At 50.5% G+C, this 20,286-nt stretch overlaps 2 protein-coding genes across 2 annotated transcripts; one reads left to right on the top strand and one right to left on the bottom strand.

The window, feature by feature from the left end:
- Positions 1-741: 741 nt before the first annotated feature.
- Positions 742-9,365, bottom strand: LOC148220449 (uncharacterized). Its single transcript, XM_088155395.1, has 2 exons — positions 9,223-9,365; positions 742-2,875 (listed from the first exon to the last, which is right to left on the bottom strand). Exon 2 carries the CDS (start codon positions 2,846-2,848, stop codon positions 2,024-2,026), a length of 825 nt encoding a protein of 274 aa, XP_088011521.1. The 5' UTR covers positions 2,849-2,875; positions 9,223-9,365; the 3' UTR covers positions 742-2,023.
- Positions 9,366-9,742: 377 nt separating this feature from the next.
- Positions 9,743-20,024, top strand: LOC106864533 (uncharacterized). The gene is made up of 2 exons (XM_088155402.1): positions 9,743-9,839; positions 14,104-20,024. The coding sequence occupies exon 2, from the start codon at positions 14,131-14,133 to the stop codon at positions 14,704-14,706; it is 576 nt and encodes a 191-aa protein (XP_088011528.1). The 5' UTR covers positions 9,743-9,839; positions 14,104-14,130; the 3' UTR covers positions 14,707-20,024.
- Positions 20,025-20,286: the final 262 nt, after the last annotated feature.

The raw sequence follows: 20,286 nt of genomic DNA, 5'->3' as shown, positions 1-20,286 counted from the left end.
AGTTGCAAAAGCAGCAGTAAAGTGTCTCCAGACATCTTTAGCTGTTTCCCCTGAATGGACTGATGCAAAAAGAGCGCCAGAAAAGGCGTCATTAGAGGAATGAATGTATTTTAAACGGCCAAACTCAGCAAAATGGGTAACATCTCTTTGCCAGATTTGAAGGCTTAGAAGCCCTCGGGGATTAACACCTCCTGCAATAGAAGGAAAATAACACCTGTGACAGTCAGGACAAACAGTGATAATTACTGAAGCTTGGGCTTTAGTAATGCCAAAGTTCTGAATGAAAAAAAAACTTACAGCAATCGGGAATAATTCAGATACAATACAAAAGATTTCTGATAACAGATATAATTAATAACACATGTGAAATTACAGGATTACCAATCACTACAACATTGTACCATCATCCCAGTGTCTGCTCCAGCTGATAAGCCTCAAATCAGTGAAGAAGTGGATAATCATCACCAGAAAATGATTTCGGACAAAGTGAACGCACAGCCGCCTGTGGCTGCAGTGCAGAGGCAGCTCCAAAGTCGGGCAGCAGACGGCGGGGGGGGAGCTCCGGGCCCCGCGGGGAGAACGGGAGCCTGAGCCGGCGGCGCTGAGCAGCGGCGGCTGCAGCCACCCGAAAGGGGGGTGGGAAAGCGCCGCAGCGGGGAACGGGGGGGCTGTGCTACCCCCTGAGCCGGGGCCTGAATCCTTAAAAACCGGAATAATCACGGACAGAGACCCTCTAACTACTTAAAGTTACAAAGTGGTCTGTTTATTCACCGGCACGGGAGTCACCTCCGAAAGGCGTTACCGCACCGAACAAGGTTCTTTGCCCTCTATTTATTGCCCAAGATCTTACATACAATACATATGCATAACCCCAGCACCTCCCATCCCCATCCCATATTAAAATGAGCCCATTAGTCCTTCATGCGTGCACAGTTCTTCTCTTGAATTGGGTCGGTGGTCTCGAAATGGGACAGTGGTCTCGAAGGATGAAGTCAGGAGAGTCTTCATCAGGTCTCAGTGACCCTCTGGAACAATCCAAGGCCTCGTGCTTTGTGATTAACGGTTTATTATTTTACGTTCTTCTATACATAAATTCATAATAGCAGATAATTATACCAATTACCTCTAGCCTAAGCATCTAGTAATTATTAACTTAGCATTTACCTACCAAACTTATATCTTGGTCATGGAAACTACTTTTACCCTTAGCAAAAATCTTAACTTTTTAAAACCATGATTCACCCCCTTTCTCTCTCTCTCTCCCTCTCTTTAACTCTCCTTCTATCACAAAAACCGAGTTACTGGCCCTCAATTAAGTGAAATTTTTTTTTTAGCAAACTGATTTGTCCTTCTGTTGTTGTCTTTTGCACCTCTGAGATCAAAACGAACCATCACGACTCCCGCCTCTATTAACAGCTGATCGGGACATGTTCCCGCCCCTCCCGCTCACCCAAGAGCTCCGCGACCCCAGCCCGGGGGGGCTCCCAGTGGCACCAGTAGGGCCCCAGCTGCTGCCACACGCCCCATGGCCAGCGCTGGGCAGGGTCTGACACCTCCCCCTCGCCAAATTCTCCTGGCGGGGGGGCGATGGAGGCGGGGCGCGGGTGGAGTCCAGGTGAGGAGCTCTGGGCGATCTGGGACTGCCTGAAGAGTCATCAGCGCCGCGCGCTCTGATTGGCTCAATTATTTTGGCGCCTTCTCTGATTGGCTGAGGAGAGGCCCGGGAGTTGAGACAAGCAATGGGAGAGAACCCGCCCCGACCACCTGTATGGGAACAACAGACCCAGCCTGGGCACAGCGAGGGAATTTATTACCAACCAAATCACAGCAGCAAAAGGAGAAGGGAGAGAAATCTCTCCAACCCGTTCCCCCCACGCAACACGGATCACCGGGACCACGGATCACCAGGGTTCTGCCCAATGGGGGTCACTGGGGATCATCCAACACCGATCCTCCCATGGGGGATGGAGCTGGAAGAGAGCACAAAGCTCTTCCCACACTCGGGGCACTCACAGGGCTTCCCTTAGTGGTGCCTCCGTTGGTGTCGGGTCAAGATACACCTCTGTGAGAAGCTCTTCCCACATTCAGGACACTCGTAGGGCCTCTCCCCGGTGTGGATGCGCCGGTGGACAGTGAGATTGTCGTTGCGTTTGAATCCCTTCCCACAGTCGGGGCAGTGGAAGGGCCTCTCCTCTGTGTGAACCCGCTCATGTTTGAGGAGATCAGAGCTTCTCTGAAACCTCATCCCACACTCAGGACACTCGTAGGTCCTCTCCCCGGTGTGGATGTGCTGGTGTCTTCTCAGGGCAGAGCTCCACCCAAAGCCCTTTCCACATTCCAAACAGGTGTAGGGCCGTTCTCCAGTGTGGAAAACCTGGTGCTGCGTAAGACTGGAGCTGTTGCTGAAGCTCTTCCCACATTCCTCACACTCGTAGGGCTTCTCCCCAGTGTGGACAACATAGTGCCGGATCATCTGGAAGCTGTCTCTGAATACCATCCCACATTTGCTACACTCGTAGGGCTTTTGATCAGTGTGGATCCTCTGATGCCGGATCAGGCTGGAGCTGTAGCTGAAGCTCTTCCCACATTCCTCACACTCGTAGGGCTTCTCCCCAGTGTGGATCCTCTGGTGCCGGATGAACTCGGAGCTCCAGCTGAAATCTTTCCCACATTCCAAGCACTTGTGGGGCTTCTCCCCTCCAAGAGGTTTCTCCGTCAGCTCTGAGCTCTGCCCGGATCTCCGGCCGCCTTCCCGGCTCAGGGAGGGTCTTTCTTCCTCACAGCTCCCTGGGCTAGGTTTGCAGACCCTCCTCGTGAGAGATCTCCGGGGCTTTTCTGCCTCCTCCATCCCCGCACAGCTAAGGAATGAAAAAGCCTGGTTTGGGGAAAAAACAAGAGGAGAGCTGCATGAACAGGGGGTTCCTCCTTGACCAAGTGCAACTCACGAAGACATTTGGTGTCTTGTGTCTGTAAGAACCGCCCAAACACCAAGATTCAAGCAAAAAATCCTCCAAACATAACAACACAAATCAAAAATATCCCAAAGAACAAGATTCAGCCAAAAAACTCCTGGAAAACATAAATATTCAGGCCCCATTAAAAACCAAAGCACTAACATTTAGCCCAATAAAGTTCAGAAACACTAAGAGTCACCCCTGTGAAAACCGTGGATCACCCTCTCCAGTTACCTGCTACATGTGGGGAGTGCAACACTCCTGGGCCTGGGGGGTAGAATGCAGACACAGAGAGTGTTGAAACCTCGTGCTGCTTCCAGTCTCTGCTCCTCCTCCCCCTCTGTTCCTACTCTTCCCCACACTGCTCTTCCTCCTACTATTCTCCGCCTCCTGCACAATCCAACCTTTTCGTTCCACGTGCATCGTTTGACCATTTTGTTCTTCAACCCTGCTTCTCCTTCCCTTCTCCTGCTGCCCCCAGGCCCAGCACCCACTGCCGGCTCCCTCTTTTCCCCCAAACCCACAGCATCCCAGCGCAGGGGCAGCGATGGAGCTGGGGCAGCTCGGGCTGGGGCAGCGCTGGGCTCTCGGCCGCTCCCGCCCGCACTCGCTCCCCACTGCAGCCGCTGCCGCCACCGCAGCGCGGGGGGGCCCGGCCTTGGCGCTCCCCCTCTCCCACCTCCCCAAATTCCCCTGCCGGGGGGCGCTGGGGCCCGGGCCGGGCGCAGGTGGCTCCAGGTGGGCAACGCTGGGAGCTGCGGCTCTGCCTGGACACTGCTGCGTCATCACCGCCGCGCGCTCTCATTGGCTCAGTGCTGCCCGAGGGGCGGGGCTGCACCAAGCCGGGACACCCTGCTCCAGGGGGGATGGCCCCAAAACGGGGGACCCCCATGCAAGGAACAACAGCAAAGTGTCTCTACAAACACATGCTGCGAATCCGCTTGGACACAGGGCCAGGGACGTGGACATAAGGAAGGGACAGCAGAAGCCATCAGGTTCAGAAAATGTCATTAATTGACCACACAGACTGCTGCTCAGCCAAGATCCTACACAATTCATGAACTCCCAGAAGAAGAACAAAGACGTAAAAGAGCCATGAATATCACTAGCTACAAAAGTGGTGTGCATATTAAGGCCCAAGCACCCAGGGGCTTTCACGTCCTTACACCATCTTGAACCAGGTGCCCTCCACACACTGCCACGATTCAGGATTTGAAGGCAAAGATGCCTTCTGGGGATGCCCACTTACACAGGATGGTAAACTGGATTTTGCCTTTGAGTGGGAACAAGAGGTAGAAGGGAAAATGGAAAAGACATGGACGGTCCTTCTGCAGGGATGCACGGAAGCACCAGCCTTATTGGGGCAAGCCTTGCAGAAAATATCACCAGAATTTACCCCACCCCCAGGGACTGGGTTAATGCAGTATGTGGATGACTTGTTCGAATCAAGAGGACAAGAAGTGGTAGAAGAAGTCTCTGTGAAATGGCTGAATGTTCAGGCTAAAAAGCATCTTTAAATATTTGGAAAAAAAAAAGTGGAAATGGTGGAGAAAAAGGTTAAATATTTGGGACATATTTTGACTGAAGGTTTCTGGTGTATTGACCCAGAGAGAGACCAGGGAATCTCAGAAATAATCCAGGATTAAAAAGGAGTTGCAAGAAGTATGACGATTAATAGGAAATTGCAGGATCTGGATTGATGATTCTCTGTTCTAGCCAGAACACTGTGTGACTTTTTAACACGAGATAGTCTCAATGCTGTGGTATGGATACAAGAAATGGAACAAAACTTAAGAAAATTAAATAAACAAATGATTGATGCTGCAGCCATGGCTCTACCAGACTCAGAAAAAAAATTTGAATCGGATGTGGATGTTAAACAGTGCCATGCCAAAGGAATTCTTGTGCTAAAATGTTTAGCCCAGTGGCCAGGGTGGCCTCATTGTCTGCAGAATTGTGCAGCCACAGCTTTAATGGGACCTGAGGCCCAAAAACTGATGGCAGGAAGATCTCCTGTTGTTCAAGTCTGGCACCAAGTCAAAGCTTTGATAACCAAAGGAGCCTCTACATGGATGAGCAGTGCTCGGTGATTACAGAATGAAACTTGTTCAGTGGCACAGGAGGATTTAGAATTGAGGACAGGGGAAGGGTTTATCCTAGACTCCTGTTTGAACAGCCTGCACAGGGGGCTGGGAAGAAACCCATGACTGCATTCAAGTGACAGAACTCCAGAGCCAGCCTAGGAGAGATTTAGGAGAAATTCCCTGGCCTGAGGGACAAAATGTGTTTATGGATGGCTCTTCAAGGGCAGGAGAAGGGAAAAGAGTTCCAAGACACGCTCTGATGAAGGAAAGGGAATTAGACCAAGCACAGGTTACTGCCTGTATGGTCAGCTCAACCGGCAGAGCTGGGTGTGCTTGGAAGAGCCTGGCACTGAAATGCCCTGAGCAGGAAGGCTCAAATATCTGCTGGTGACAGCATGGCAGCTAACAGGGTGACAAAAGCAATTCTGACTTCTTCTGTTGCGTCGACTGCTGCTGTACTTGAGACAGAAAACACAGCACTCTCTGATCCATGTGAAAAAGGCCTCTTTATTTTTCTGAATTTTTCTTAAATACCTTTCTTAATGTTCCCAGGTAGGCGCCTGTGATTGCTTCCAAGTTTAGGCTGCTCAGCCCTCTGACCAATAGCCCCTGCAGCTTAGGACAGAACTGAAGATACACAAGGATGTAACCCAATGAGTTCCAGCCTATCTCTGCTCTCTGGGGGCCTGTCTATTAGGCCAGGCCACTTCTCTTATCAGTGGCCAAATTCACTGCCCAGTGTAAGCCAGCTAACCCTGTGACATTCTTCAGCAATCACTGGATCGTTTTTTAAGGTATTTCTAAAACAACTCCAAGATAAAGGATTGTGGTAACAACAGACTCTCAGATGGGGAACTCATTTTACAGGAAAAGTCCTTCCAGGGGTTATGGCAGCTTTAGGAATACAACGGGACTTCCACAAGCCCTTGCATCGCCAGAGCTAAGGGCAGGTAGAAAGAATGAATGAGGAAATAAAGAAACTCCTTTGGAAACTGGTGATAGAAACCAAGATGCAATGGCTACGGCTTTTGCCATTGGCTTGGGCAAGAATAAGAGCCAGACCCAGGGCAGATATTCAATTATCTCCCTTGGAATTGATCTTTGGAATTCATTGCCCTGGTAATTCTCCATATAGTGCGGGGGGGGGAGATAAGGGATGTATATTTCATGCAGTCTGTGGCCAGAATCGTGTCTCTTGTGAAATCTCTCCCGCAGGAAGATGGGCTGGCACAGAGCCTGCCCTGGCACTTTGCTGTTCACAACATCCAACCAGGACATCGGGTCCTGCCTAAGGAGTGCAAAGAAGCACCACTGGCGGCCAAGTGCTGTGGCCCATTCCAAGAGTCCCTGAGCACAGAAACAGCTGCCAGCACAGCTCAACACGGGGGGACCCCTCACCCGGGCTCAGGGGCTCTCAAACCCCAGAGATTTGGAATTCCCGGATGCAGGAGCAGCACTGAAGCCACTGACCCTGCACTGAAGGCAACGCAGCACCAGCCAGGGCTCCACATCGGGCCAAGCCCCTGGGCCTGCCCACAGATCCTCTGCTGAAATCCTCTGCCTGGGCACCCTCCTTTGGCATCTCCACACGCTGGGGCCAATCCTTGCTGCCACTGCTGGAGCTTCGCTGCTTTCTGTGCCTGCACTGCCACAGCTGCTGGGGAAGACAACGGCACAATTCCACTCTGCCTCTCGGTTACACTCACACACTGGGCTGCCTGGCATTCCATTGCTGGAACATATACCAAATCTAATTTTTAAAGAAAAAAATCTAATTTCTCTACTCTGGCTTGGTTTGCCTTTGCACTGGGGAAAGGAATTTTAAAGGGTTTTTTAAAGAGATTTCCACCACTCAACAGAGATGAGTTTATCATCTCAAGAGACTGGGAATAGCCCAAAAGATACCCACAAAGTGAACAAACATCAAGGGAACAACAACGGCCAGCAGCAAACATCAAGGAACACCCACCCCAGACACTGCCCTCGGCATAGATGGAGACACCTGGTCTGGAAAAGGCTGAGAATGAAATCCAGGAGTGTGGACCTAGTTCTCATCAGACGGGAAGAAATCCGAGTCCAATAGGAAACCAAATACTGAGAACGACACAACTTGGAAGCAACAAACACTAAACCAATGGATTTCAACGGGTTCAGACTGCATAAAATTTAGGAAAAATCCAGCAAAACTCACGTGTCATGGAATGATTTTCTCTGCACACTCAGGCCATTATGTGTGGATGAAATGATTTCTGTTGCACATCCTGCCCAGAATCAAATAACGCCTTGCCTCTCTAACACTGAAGATATCAAGTAAAAAGTAGATTGGGGGGGGGAGGGGGGGGCACATGTGAGTCATGCAATGCCTGCTCTGGAAGACAGCCTTTGGTTCCAGGCAGTCAGAAGAGCTTTAGAAACGCTGATTAACACTGCTGGGGATCAGTACCCATTTATCATTTGAACTACAGCATTAGATTACAAGATGTCCTCGAAATAATAATAAAGCAGACAAATCCAGCTCCGAAGCTTCATGACAACCAAACACGCCAAAGATGAAGGCGACATTTGTGGAAAATTAGATTATTCAAACTGCTATTTGCAAATAGATAATAACCAAAAAGTGGTGAAACAGATAACAAAGGAAAGAAGAAAGTAGCTCATATTCTGGTAGAAATGTAGAAAGGATGAGAATTAGACAAGTTTTTGCGGCTCCATGGGTTAAACGAATGCTGTTCCTCCTCTGACGTGCTGCAGCAACTCTCATCTTTTTACCATGCACGACACCTTGCTGAGTGCAGCTCATTCAGCAGGTGAGCAAGGGGATGCAGGTGGCAGCCAGGCCTCCTGATCCACAAATGTCTATAAAAGGACAGGGAATGAGGACATTGAGAATAATCCCAAACCAAAGAGGACCAAGGAAAAGAGACTAAGCCAATGGTAATTAAAGTTAGTAAAGATAATTACTGAGAAAATGAGAAGAGGGTTTCAACAGAGTAAGATGATGGTGCCTGGAGATAGGGCCAGAGGTTTCTATAAAAGCAAGTAATGGGAGAAACCATCGGTTTCAGAAACTGTTACTAATTTCCAGAGACAGCTGCTCAGCCAAGATCCTGCTCAGTGCCTGACGTTCGAGAAGGAGAAACACTTAACAGAGCCAGGAATATCGGATGTTATACAAAAAGAGGGGTGCATATTAACGAGGACATGCAGTAGGCGGATCGGGAAGTCTGAACTTTCCAAGAACCTCAGTCAGTGGCGAAAGGGAGAGGGAGATGCAGCCGGAAAATTGAGGATAAAAAGGAGACTGCGTTTTAGAGACCGCATGGCAAATGCCGCATGGCCTCTCCCTGTGTTCATGAATAAAGTCAGTTTTACAGGACTCCTCTGTCTCCTTTGGTCACACAAACCTCTGGCCACAGGAATTTTCCCGAACAGCCCCAGGAACAGGGCAGACAATTCTGTGCTACCCACAGGAATCGGGACGAACCAGCGCTGCTCCGGCACCGGCTCCTGCAGAGGCCCCAGCGGCGGGAAAGAGACCGCGGGCAGCCGCTCCCGCAGCGCCCTCAGCCCAGCGTCAACACGGGCCGGGCACAACTCCCAGCAGCCTCAGCTCCCGCTCACCCCGAGCTCCCAGCGGTTCAGGGCAGCAATGGTTCCTTGGCCTCCTGCCCGAGCAGGGTCCAGCGCCGAGACCGCTCCTCAGCGAGGTTTCCGAAAAATGGCGGAGCTCGGGGAAAAGGAGGCGAGTCCCAGGCGCGTGCAGAACCCGTCCCTCGCTGCGATTGGCTGATTCTGCGGTCACTCCTCGTTCTCTCGCGGTGATTGGGCAGAGCAAGGACATGCCCGGCCCAAGTGAGGCAGGCGAGGCGCCCCTGGCGCGGCAAAGGCGCCATTACCAGAGCGTCTGTGCGAGCCCGGTAGCTGCCGAAGCAGAGCTCGGAGGCGGCCCCAGCGCAGCGTCCCGAGGACGGGGCAGCCACCTCTGTACCTCCAGGACCCCGGACGATCCAGCGCTGATCCAGCACCGGCTCCTGCCGAGGCCCCAGCGGGAAGGAGATCGCGGGCAGCCGCTCCCGCGGCGCCCCAGCCCACGGGCCAGGCACAGGGACAATGAACCCATCCGCTGCTGCTCTCTAGGCCCGCAACGAGCCCCGAGCCCCCGCAGAACCGAGCGCGGCTCCTACCTGCGTTGGGGCCGCCTCCGCGGGCTCTGGTGGCTGTCGCCGTTGCCGGCGCACACAGACGCTCCCACAATGATGTCTTTGCCGCGCCAGGGGCGCCCCGGCGGCGGGCTTGTCCCCGTTCTTCCCAATCAGCGCGCGAGAATGAGAAGTGACGGCAGAATCAGCGAATCGCAGCGAGGGGCGGGCTCTACACACGGCCCAGCCTCGGCGCTGGCTCTTAGGGCTGCGTCGGAGCCCTAACGTGCAGGCCCGGGAAACGCGTGCCGGGAGCTGCGGAGAACTTTGTTTGTGTTCTCAGGCCAATCTCGGCTCGAGCTCGGGCCCGTTCCAGGGCTGTTCCTCATCTCCGCCTTTCCTCTCACACAGCCCGGGGGCCCTGAGAGCCCGGGCCTAGGCTGGGCCGTGTGCAGAGCCCGCCCCTCGCTGCCATTGGCTGATTGTGCCAATGTCACTCCTGGTTCTCGCGCGCTGATTGGGGAGAGCGGGGACAAGCCCCGCCCATTAGGCGGGGTGCAGTAAAGGCGCCATTGTCGGGCAGTTTGTGCGGGCCCGGCAGCGGCGGCAGCTTCCCGAATCCGGTGAGGCGGCGGCGGAGCTCGGAGGCGGCCCCAGCGCAGGTGGGAGCCGCGCTCGGTTCTGCGGGGGCTCGGGGCTCGGGGCTCGGGGCTCGCTGCGGGCCGAGGGGGCGGCAGGGGGCTCTGGCGGGTTGGTTGTGCCGGTGCCGGCCCGTGTTGGCGCTGGGCTGAGGGCGCTGCGGGAGCGGCTGCCCGCGGTCTCCTTCCCGCTGGGGCCTCGGCAGGAGCCGGTGCCGGAGCAGCGCTGGTTCGTCCCGATGCCTGTGGGTAGCATAGAGGTGGCTGCCCTGTTCCTGGACTTGTTCGGGAAAATTCTCGTGGCCGGTGGTTTGTGTGAGCAAAGGAGACAGAGGAGTCCTGTAAAAGTGACTTCATTCATGAACAAAGTGAGACGCCATGCGGCATTCGCCATACGGTCTCTCCAGTTGTTGTAGTACGCAGTCTCCTTTCTATCCTCATTTTCCCGGCTGCATTCCCCCTCTCCCTTTCGCCGCCAACTGAGATACTTTGAAGGCTCAGACTTCCCGATCCGCCTACTGCATGTCCTCGTTAATATGTACCTCTCCTTTTGTATAACATCCGATATTCCTGGCTCTGTTAAGTGTTTCTCCTTCTCGAACGTCAGGCACTGAGCAGGATCTTGGCTGAGCAGCTGTCTCTGGAAATTAGTAACAGTTTCTGAAACCGATGGTTTCTCCCATTACTTGCTTTTATAGAAACCTCTGGCCCTATCTCCAGGCACCATCATCTTACTCTGTTGAAACCCTCTTCTCATTTTCTCAGTAATTATCTTTACTAACTTTAATTACCATTGGCTTAGTCTCTTTTCCTTGGTCCTCTTTGGTTTGGGATTATTCTCAATGTCCTCATTCCCTGTCCTTTTATAGACATTTGTGGATCAGGAGGCCTGGCTGCCACCTGCATCCCCTTGCTAACCTGCTGAATGAGCTGCACTCAGCAAGGTGTCGTGCATGGTAAAAAGATGAGAGTTGCTGCAGCACGTCAGAGGAGGAACAGCATTCGTTTAACCCATGGAGCCGCAAAAACTTGTCTAATTCTCATCCTTTCTACATTTCTACCAGAATATGAGCTACTTTCTTCTTTCCTTTGTTATCTGTTTCACCACTTTTTGGTTATTATCTATTTGCAAATAGCAGTTTGAATAATCTAATTTTCCACAAATGTCGCCTTCATCTTTGGCGTGTTTGGTTGTCATGAAGCTTCGGAGCTGGATTTGTCTGCTTTATTATTATTTCGAGGACATCTTGTAATCTAATGCTGTAGTTCAAATGATAAATGGGTACTGATCCCCAGCAGTGTTAATCAGCGTTTCTAAAGCTCTTCTGACTGCCTGGAACCAAAGGCTGTCTTCCAGAGCAGGCATTGCATGACTCACATGTGCCCCCCCCTCCCCCCCAATCTACTTTTTACTTGATATCTTCAGTGTTAGAGAGGCAAGGCGTTATTTGATTCTGGGCAGGATGTGCAACAGAAATCATTTCATCCACACATAATGGCCTGAGTGTGCAGAGAAAATCATTCCATGACACGTGAGTTTTGCTGGATTTTTCCTAAATTTTATGCAGTCTGAACCCGTTGAAATCCATTGGTTTAGTGTTTGTTGCTTCCAAGTTGTGTCGTTCTCAGTATTTGGTTTCCTATTGGACTCGGATTTCTTCCCGTCTGATGAGAACTAGGTCCACACTCCTGGATTTCATTCTCAGCCTTTTCCAGACCAGGTGTCTCCATCTATGCCGAGGGCAGTGTCTGGGGTGGGTGTTCCTTGATGTTTGCTGCTGGCCGTTGTTGTTCCCTTGATGTTTGTTCACTTTGTGGGTATCTTTTGGGCTATTCCCAGTCTCTTGAGATGATAAACTCATCTCTGTTGAGTGGTGGAAATCTCTTTAAAAAACCCTTTAAAATTCCTTTCCCCAGTGCAAAGGCAAACCAAGCCAGAGTAGAGAAATTAGATTTTTTTCTTTAAAAATTAGATTTGGTATATGTTCCAGCAATGGAATGCCAGGCAGCCCAGTGTGTGAGTGTAACCGAGAGGCAGAGTGGAATTGTGCCGTTGTCTTCCCCAGCAGCTGTGGCAGTGCAGGCACAGAAAGCAGCGAAGCTCCAGCAGTGGCAGCAAGGATTGGCCCCAGCGTGTGGAGATGCCAAAGGAGGGTGCCCAGGCAGAGGATTTCAGCAGAGGATCTGTGGGCAGGCCCAGGGGCTTGGCCCGATGTGGAGCCCTGGCTGGTGCTGCGTTGCCTTCAGTGCAGGGTCAGTGGCTTCAGTGCTGCTCCTGCATCCGGGAATTCCAAATCTCTGGGGTTTGAGAGCCCCTGAGCCCGGGTGAGGGGTCCCCCCGTGTTGAGCTGTGCTGGCAGCTGTTTCTGTGCTCAGGGACTCTTGGAATGGGCCACAGCACTTGGCCGCCAGTGGTGCTTCTTTGCACTCCTTAGGCAGGACCCGATGTCCTGGTTGGATGTTGTGAACAGCAAAGTGCCAGGGCAGGCTCTGTGCCAGCCCATCTTCCTGCGGGAGAGATTTCACAAGAGACACGATTCTGGCCACAGACTGCATGAAATATACATCCCTTATCTCCCCCCCCGCACTATATGGAGAATTACCAGGGCAATGAATTCCAAAGATCAATTCCAAGGGAGATAATTGAATATCTGCCCTGGGTCTGGCTCTTATTCTTGCCCAAGCCAATGGCAAAAGCCGTAGCCATTGCATCTTGGTTTCTATCACCAGTTTCCAAAGGAGTTTCTTTATTTCCTCATTCATTCTTTCTACCTGCCCTTAGCTCTGGCGATGCAAGGGCTTGTGGAAGTCCCGTTGTATTCCTAAAGCTGCCATAACCCCTGGAAGGACTTTTCCTGTAAAATGAGTTCCCCATCTGAGAGTCTGTTGTTACCACAATCCTTTATCTTGGAGTTGTTTTAGAAATACCTTAAAAAACGATCCAGTGATTGCTGAAGAATGTCACAGGGTTAGCTGGCTTACACTGGGCAGTGAATTTGGCCACTGATAAGAGAAGTGGCCTGGCCTAATAGACAGGCCCCCAGAGAGCAGAGATAGGCTGGAACTCATTGGGTTACATCCTTGTGTATCTTCAGTTCTGTCCTAAGCTGCAGGGGCTATTGGTCAGAGGGCTGAGCAGCCTAAACTTGGAAGCAATCACAGGCGCCTACCTGGGAACATTAAGAAAGGTATTTAAGAAAAATTCAGAAAAATAAAGAGGCCTTTTTCACATGGATCAGAGAGTGCTGTGTTTTCTGTCTCAAGTACAGCAGCAGTCGACGCAACAGAAGAAGTCAGAATTGCTTTTGTCACCCTGTTAGCTGCCATGCTGTCACCAGCAGATATTTGAGCCTTCCTGCTCAGGGCATTTCAGTGCCAGGCTCTTCCAAGCACACCCAGCTCTGCCGGTTGAGCTGACCATGCAGGTGGGTAACCTGAGCTTGGTCTAATTCCCTTTCCTTCATCAGAGCGTGTCTTGGAACTCTTTTCCCTTCTCCTGCCCTTGAAGAGCCATCCATAAACACATTTTCTCCCCCAGGCCAGGGAATTTCTCCTAAATCTCTCCTAGGCTGGCTCTGGAGCTCTGTCACTTGAATGCAGTCATGGGGCGAGCGCCAAGGCCGCGCTGCGGTGGCGGCAGCGGCTGCAGTGGGGAGCGAGTGCGGGCGGGAGCGGCCGAGAGCCCAGCGCTGCCCCAGCCCGAGCTGCCCCAGCTCCATCGCTGCCCCTGCGCTGGGATGCTGTGGGTTTGGGGGGAAGAGGGAGCCGGCAGTGGGTGCTGGGCCTGGGGGCAGCAGGAGAAGGGAAGGAGAAGCAGGGTTGAAGAACAAGAGGATTAAACGATGCACATGGGAGGAGCAGGTGGGATTGTGCAGTAGAAGGAAGAGTAGGGACACAGGAGGAGGAGCAGGAACAGGAAGGAGCAAAAATTCCACCCCTCCCTGTATCTGCAGCCTTTCTCCAGGCCCCAGGAACGTTGCCCGCCCTACATTCAGCAGGTAACAGAGGAGGGGGATCCATGATTTTCACAGGGGTGAAATTTGGCTAAATGTTGGTGCTTTGATTTTTTGCAAGGCCTGAATCTTTATATTTTGGCGGGAGTTTTGGCTAAATCTGCCTGTTTGGGGTGTTTTTGATCTGTGTCATGATGTTTGGAGGATTTTTGGGCTGAATCATCGTGTTTTGGAGATTCTTAGATACAAGATGCCCAATGTCTTCCAGAGTTGCACTTGGGCCACGAGGAAACCCTAGCCCAAGGTGCTCTCCTCTTGTTTTTTCCCCAAACCAGGATTTTTCATTCCAAAGGCATTGGCAGATGAAGGAGGAGTTAAAGCCCCGGAGATCCCTCTCGAGGAGGGGCTGCAAACCCAGCCCAGGGATCTGCGAGGAGGAAAGACCCTCCCTAAGCCGGGAAGGTGGCCAGAGATCCAGGCGGAGCTCAGAACTGGTGGAGAAGCCCCACGAGTGCTTGGAATGTGGGAAGGGTTTCAGGTGGAGCTCCTACCTGATCCAGCACCAGATGATCCACACTGGGGAGAAGCCCTATGAGTGTGGGGAATGTGGGAAGGGTTTCAGAGACAGCTCTGACCTGCTCCTGCACCAGGTGATCCACACAGGGGAATGGCCCTACACCTGCTTGCAATGTGGGAAGAGCTTTGGGTGGAGCTCCAACCTGAGAAGTCACAAGCACATCCACACCAGGGAGAGGCCCTACGAGTGTGCTGAGTGTGGGAAGAGGTTTCAGATCAGCTCTGATCTCCTCAAACATGAGCGGATTCACACAGAGGAGGGGGCCTTCCGCTGCCCCGACTGCGGGAAGGGATTCAAGCAAAACTCCAACTTCACTCCACCGGCGTATCCACGCTGGGGAGAGGCCCCACAAGCGTCCTGAGTGTGGGAAGAGCTTCTCACAGAGCTCTCACTTGACCCAACACCAACGGAGGTCCCAGTAAGGGAAGCCCTTAGTGAGTGCCCTTAGTGTGGGAAGAGCTTCATGCTCTGCTTCAGCTCCATCCCCCATGGGAGGATCGATGTTGGGTGATCCCCAGTGAGCCCCGATGGGCAGAGCCCTGGTGGTCTTTGGTCCTGGTGATCCGTATTGGGAAGACACCTGGCTGTGGTTGGGTCTCTGCATCATCCTGTCTCCCTGTGGGCACCTGGATGAATGTAGGGGCAGGAATGTCCATCAGGATCCAAACTGACATTGGGAATTCCTTGGGGAGAGTGAATTTGTTGACTTTCAACCCCAGTAAGTCTTCTGTGTTCAGTCCTATCTTCTGGTGGTTCCCTGCTGGGCAGGGTGGAGAAAGAACCCCCGGTCCGTGGCTGGAATTGAGTGCAGCGGGCGCTGGAGAACAGCCATGAAACCAGAAACTCATCACGGCTCCTCAGACTGAACCCTACAGTCCTTACCCAGCCCCCAGTGTGGCCTTGAAAGACTCTTGATCCTAAATAACTGACTACCCCACCTGGAAAAAATCACAAAACCCTCTGCTGCCCGGGAAGGTATTAACTCTTTCAATGCCTTATTTATTTCTCTCTCCAAAATAAAAAACAAAACAAAACAAAAAAACCCCAACCAAACAAACAAAAACAAAAAACAAACAAACAAACAAAAACAAAAAACAACAAAAAAACCCCAGAAACCAAAGTAGTAATACACACAGAGATAGTATAAAAACACCAAAATCTAGCAAAAAGAAATGTCAAATCCGAAATAAAGAAAGGAGAAAAGTCGTGAACTGAAATTTCTCCATTTTTAATCTATGGAGAAAAACTTGTTTCCTATAACTCATAAAAATTATTAGGAAGTGAATATGAGTGTTCTAACTGTAAATATAAACAAAAGCATTAATATTAAAGTAAAGAGATGTTAAAATTGCTGTCATCTCTTCTGTTTAAATAATAAAAAAACCCCTGGTGTTCTCCCAACAAAAAAAAAATACAAAGAAAAAAACCTTTCTGTTCTCAAAAATAATATAAGCTTTTTTCAAAACTGTTATAGTCCTTAAATTGTGCCTCATAAGTTAATATAGTCCTCAATAAAAGTTATGACCAAAACTGTTAGTCTGAATAAAAGGTTTTTAGATAGTAATCAGATTTCCATTCTCCTGGCAAATCACTGTAACTCAAAACCACAAGAATACACTTTGTTGTGAAGAAGTCTCTATAGACTGAAAAAAACTCTCCTCTTTCCAGTAAATTAGTAAAAAACTATTTTAAAGATGTTAAACTAACTGAGTTTTTGTACATTTTCAGTATTAAAAAAGATGAAAGTGTGTGGAAGAAAAAAGAGTAGTCAAAAGTTTTATTCTATTTCTTATAGTTTCTAGTAATAAAATTCCTCTTTATACCTTTTAGAGTTAAACCTGTTTTTGTCTACTTCCTAATCCTCTCTCACAACAAAAAAGTTTCAAATTAGTAAACCAAAACCACTACATCCAACCTCAGTGATTCCAGGATTTTGATTTCTTATTGCCCAGGGGTGTCTTTTGCAGCCAAATGCTGATGAACTGGGGCAAAGACCAAGATTTTGGAGACAGTGGGGTGGGAACCCCTCCAAAAAAAAGGTTCTTCCACCCAAGCACATGGATCCTCAGCTCGCACAGACTTGGAAATCCTTTTCTTTTGACCTTGATTTGCTTTTCATTTCTCTTCATCCCTTTAAAACATCCAACACTGGGGTAAAAACAAAGACACCGAACTGAGACATGGGTGTGGACACAGGAGGACCTTCCTTTTTGTGCAGTTAAGGCTGCGTCCTCTTGTCCTGTCCCTGTTCCCTAAGAGAAGAGCTCGACCCCCACCAGGCTGCACCCTCCTGTCAGGGAGTTGTAGAGAGTGATGAGGTCTCCCCTGAGCCTCCTCTTCCCCAGGATAAACATTCCCAGCTCCCTCAGCTGCTCCTCACAGGACTTGTGTTCCACAGCTTCTTCCCTGTTGTTCCACAGCCACTGCTCCTGTTCCAGTGCAGCTGCAACCCCTCCAGTGGTGCTGCTCCCACTCCAGTGCTGCTCGTCTGTGACAATGAGGGGACATTGTGACACTGAGCAGAGACATAGTACTGTGGGGCAACTGTGACATTGAGGGGACAGATGGAACCCTGGGGCCATTGTGACACTGCAGGGCCTCCTGGAATTATAGGGCCTTGTTACACTAAGGGGACACATGGAACCGTGGGTCCCTTGTGACAGTGAGGGCACAAATGACACTTTGGGGCCATTGTGACATTGAGGGGACACATGGAACCATGCGGATATTGTGTCACTGAGGGGACACATGAAAGCCAGGGGCCATTGTTTCACTGAGGGGAAACATTGAACCATGATGCCATTGTGACACATGGAAACCTCAGGCCATTGTGACATGGGGGAAAACATGGAACCATTGGGCCATTGTGACATGGCAGGGTCTCTTGGAGCTATGGGACCATGGTAACACTGGGGGGACATATGAAAACGTGGGATCATTGTGACACTTCAGGGCCTCCTGGATCCGTGGGACCATTGTGACACTGAGGGGACACATGGAACAATGGGCCATTTTTACACTAATGGGACACGTGGAACTTTGGGGATATTGTAACTTTGAGGGGACAAATGGAACCGTGGGGCCATTGTGACACGGCAGGGTCTCTTGGAACCGTGGGACCATGGTGACACAGAAGGGACATGTGGAAATTTGGGGATATTCTCACTTTGAGGGGACACATGGAACTGTGGGCCCTTGTGACATTGAGGGGATAAATGGAGCCCTGGGGCCATTGTCGCTGAGAGGACACCTTGAATTGTGGGGCCACTGTGACTCTACAGGGGCTCCTGCAACCATGGGGTCATTGTTACACTGCAGGGGCTCCTGGAAATGTAATGCCATTGTGACATTGAGGGGACACATGGAACCGTGTGGACATTATGACGCTGAGGGGACACTTGGAACCATGGGCCATTGTGACATTCAGGGTACACATGGAACCATGAGGCATTGTGACACCTCAGGGCCTCTTGGAACTGTGGGACCATGGTGCCACTGAGGGGACCACGTGGAACCCTGGCACTATTGTGCCACTGAGGGGACACATGGAACTGTGGGGCCATTGTGACACTGCAGGACCTCCTGGAACTGAATGGACATTGTGACATTGAGGGGACATGTGGGACCGTAGGGCCATTGTGACACTCAGGGGTCGCATGGAACCATGGGGCCATGGTGACATTGCAGTGTCTTGTGGGATCCAGAGGCCTCTGTGATTCTGTGGGGCCTCATGGAACCAAGGATCCATTGTGATCCCGCAAGGCCGTGTCATTCTCTGTGACTTCATGGAACTGAGGGGATACTGTGACACTGTGGGGTCTCTTGAATCCAAGAAGGCATTGTGACACTTATGGGATTTGGAGAAAGAAAGTGACTCTGTGACACTTTGGCGTCTTGTAGAATCCAGAGGCCCTTATAATTCTGCGAGGCCTCATGGGACCAAGAATCCTTTGTGATATTTTGGGGCTTCAGGAAAGAAAGGGATTCTGTGACACTGTGGTGTCTGATGGAATCCAGAGGTCCCTATGGTTCCGCGGGGATTTTTGGAACCAAGGGGCCATTGTGATGTCTCAGGGCCTTATGGTGTCCAGAGATCATTATGACATTGTGGGATCTCCTGGAACGAAGGATCCATTTTGACTTTACAGGGTCTCATGGAGCCAAGGGTGACAACACGAGACCTCACAACAGAAAGGAGGGACCCTCTGTGCTGGGTTTGCACGTTTGACATTTTGTGAGGAGTGAAGAAGCCAGCCCTGGAAATTATTTTTTTTGACAGGAGCTGCTGAGAGCTTCCTCCATGTCTGACAAAATCTAATCAGTGATTAGTGTTGAGAACTGACAACCTGTTAAACCACTGAAAAAGCTGTGCAGCCAGAGCAACCACACTGTTCTGGCTGGGGCCCTTGAAAATCCTGGCACTTGAATTCTCCACTGTAAACAGCTCTGGCCACCACATAGCAGGGATCATATGATTATCTACAGGCCTTGGGCAAGATATTATCTCTTTCACTGTACAGATGAGACTTGCAGACCTTCAATTCTCTCTCGAGTGAGAGAACAGGACAGAGTGAAGACACATAGAGGAACAACATGTGGACCCCAAGGCTAGAGAAGTAGAATTCAGGTCCCAGATGGGAGGGATTGAGGAGATGCCTCACTCTTGGGCTGAAATCCTCTTGTAAGTCTATGGGAAAGATAAAGTTGGTATGTCAGACTCCATTTCCCTGTAACTTGTTGAAAAGCACGTGGAGGATGAAGCGTTCAAATTGTAGACATGAGCAAAAGCATCCATGCTGAACAAGCAGATATTGAAGTAGCTTGAACAGAGAGAGATGAGAGTGATGAAGACCCTTTACCCCAGGGAAGAAGAGACCCTCTGTTCCCAGAGATGAAGATGATCTCAGAGACAGATGAAGAGAACCTTTGCTTCTGAACAGCCCATCCTTAAAAGTGTACCCCATTAGCCAAAGATTGAGCCCTCAAAAACAATTGTGGGGAGAGCTGTAGGTCGAGGGAAGGGACTTTTACACAGTGATCAGATTTCCATTCTCCTGGGCAGCTGATTCACTGTGACTTTGAAGCCAAGAGAGAATTGTCTCTTGTGGAGAAGTCTCCATAACATGACAAGAGAGACTCCTCTCCTAAGTGAACTGGAAAGACTATTCTAGAGATGGTAAACTGGCTGAATTGTTCCTGCACATTGTCAGTGTAAGGAAAAGAAGGTATGGGGGGGAGGAGAAGTGTTCTGAAGGTTTTATTCTGATTCTTGTAATTATTTTAGTTCTGTTAATAAAGTTCTTTCTTTATAGCCTTTAAGGTTTGAGCCAGCTTTGCCTTCCTCCCAATCTTATCTCACAGCAGGAAATGAGTAAATAATTCTAGTGGAAGATTTGGCCAGCACTAAACCTGTAGTAGCTAACAGCTGGCCTGGAGGCCTTACAGTTTTAACTAATCCCAATTGTAATTTTATAATGTAAATAATTCTAAAACTACTGTAATGATATAACTTGAGCAGTCTGGGCTGTTGGGGAGCAGGTCTAGGCCATCTAGGACACGGGCAGCCATTGGCCAGTTAGCCAGGTGACAACTAATTTAGCCAAGCAGAGCTAACCATGCAGACTTCAAAGGCTATATAGGGAGAACAGCCCTCAATAAAAGTGGCATTTGTTGCACGAACATGGAGGTTTTTGTCATCACTTCTGTCTCAACTGCAGTGAGTGGTGACTCCGATGTGATAGGCAATAGCCCGGCTGTGGGGATAGTGGTGGAGTTGGAACCCCAGTGGGGGAAGATGACTGGGAAGAGCTGCCAGTAGTCGAGAGCTGTGGAGGTCCAGACCTTGTAAATAGAAGAACCTGCTGGGGCCTGTTGTAAATAGAAGATCCTTACAAAAAGAAGAAGCAGATGGAGATACAGGAATGTGATTTTCCAGAGGAAA

This window comes from Sturnus vulgaris, chromosome 38, assembly GCF_052056855.1.
Source record: "Sturnus vulgaris isolate bStuVul1 chromosome 38, bStuVul1.hap1, whole genome shotgun sequence".
Taxonomy (NCBI): Eukaryota; Metazoa; Chordata; class Aves; order Passeriformes; family Sturnidae; genus Sturnus; species Sturnus vulgaris.
This window is presented reverse-complemented; position numbering and strand designations above follow the sequence as displayed.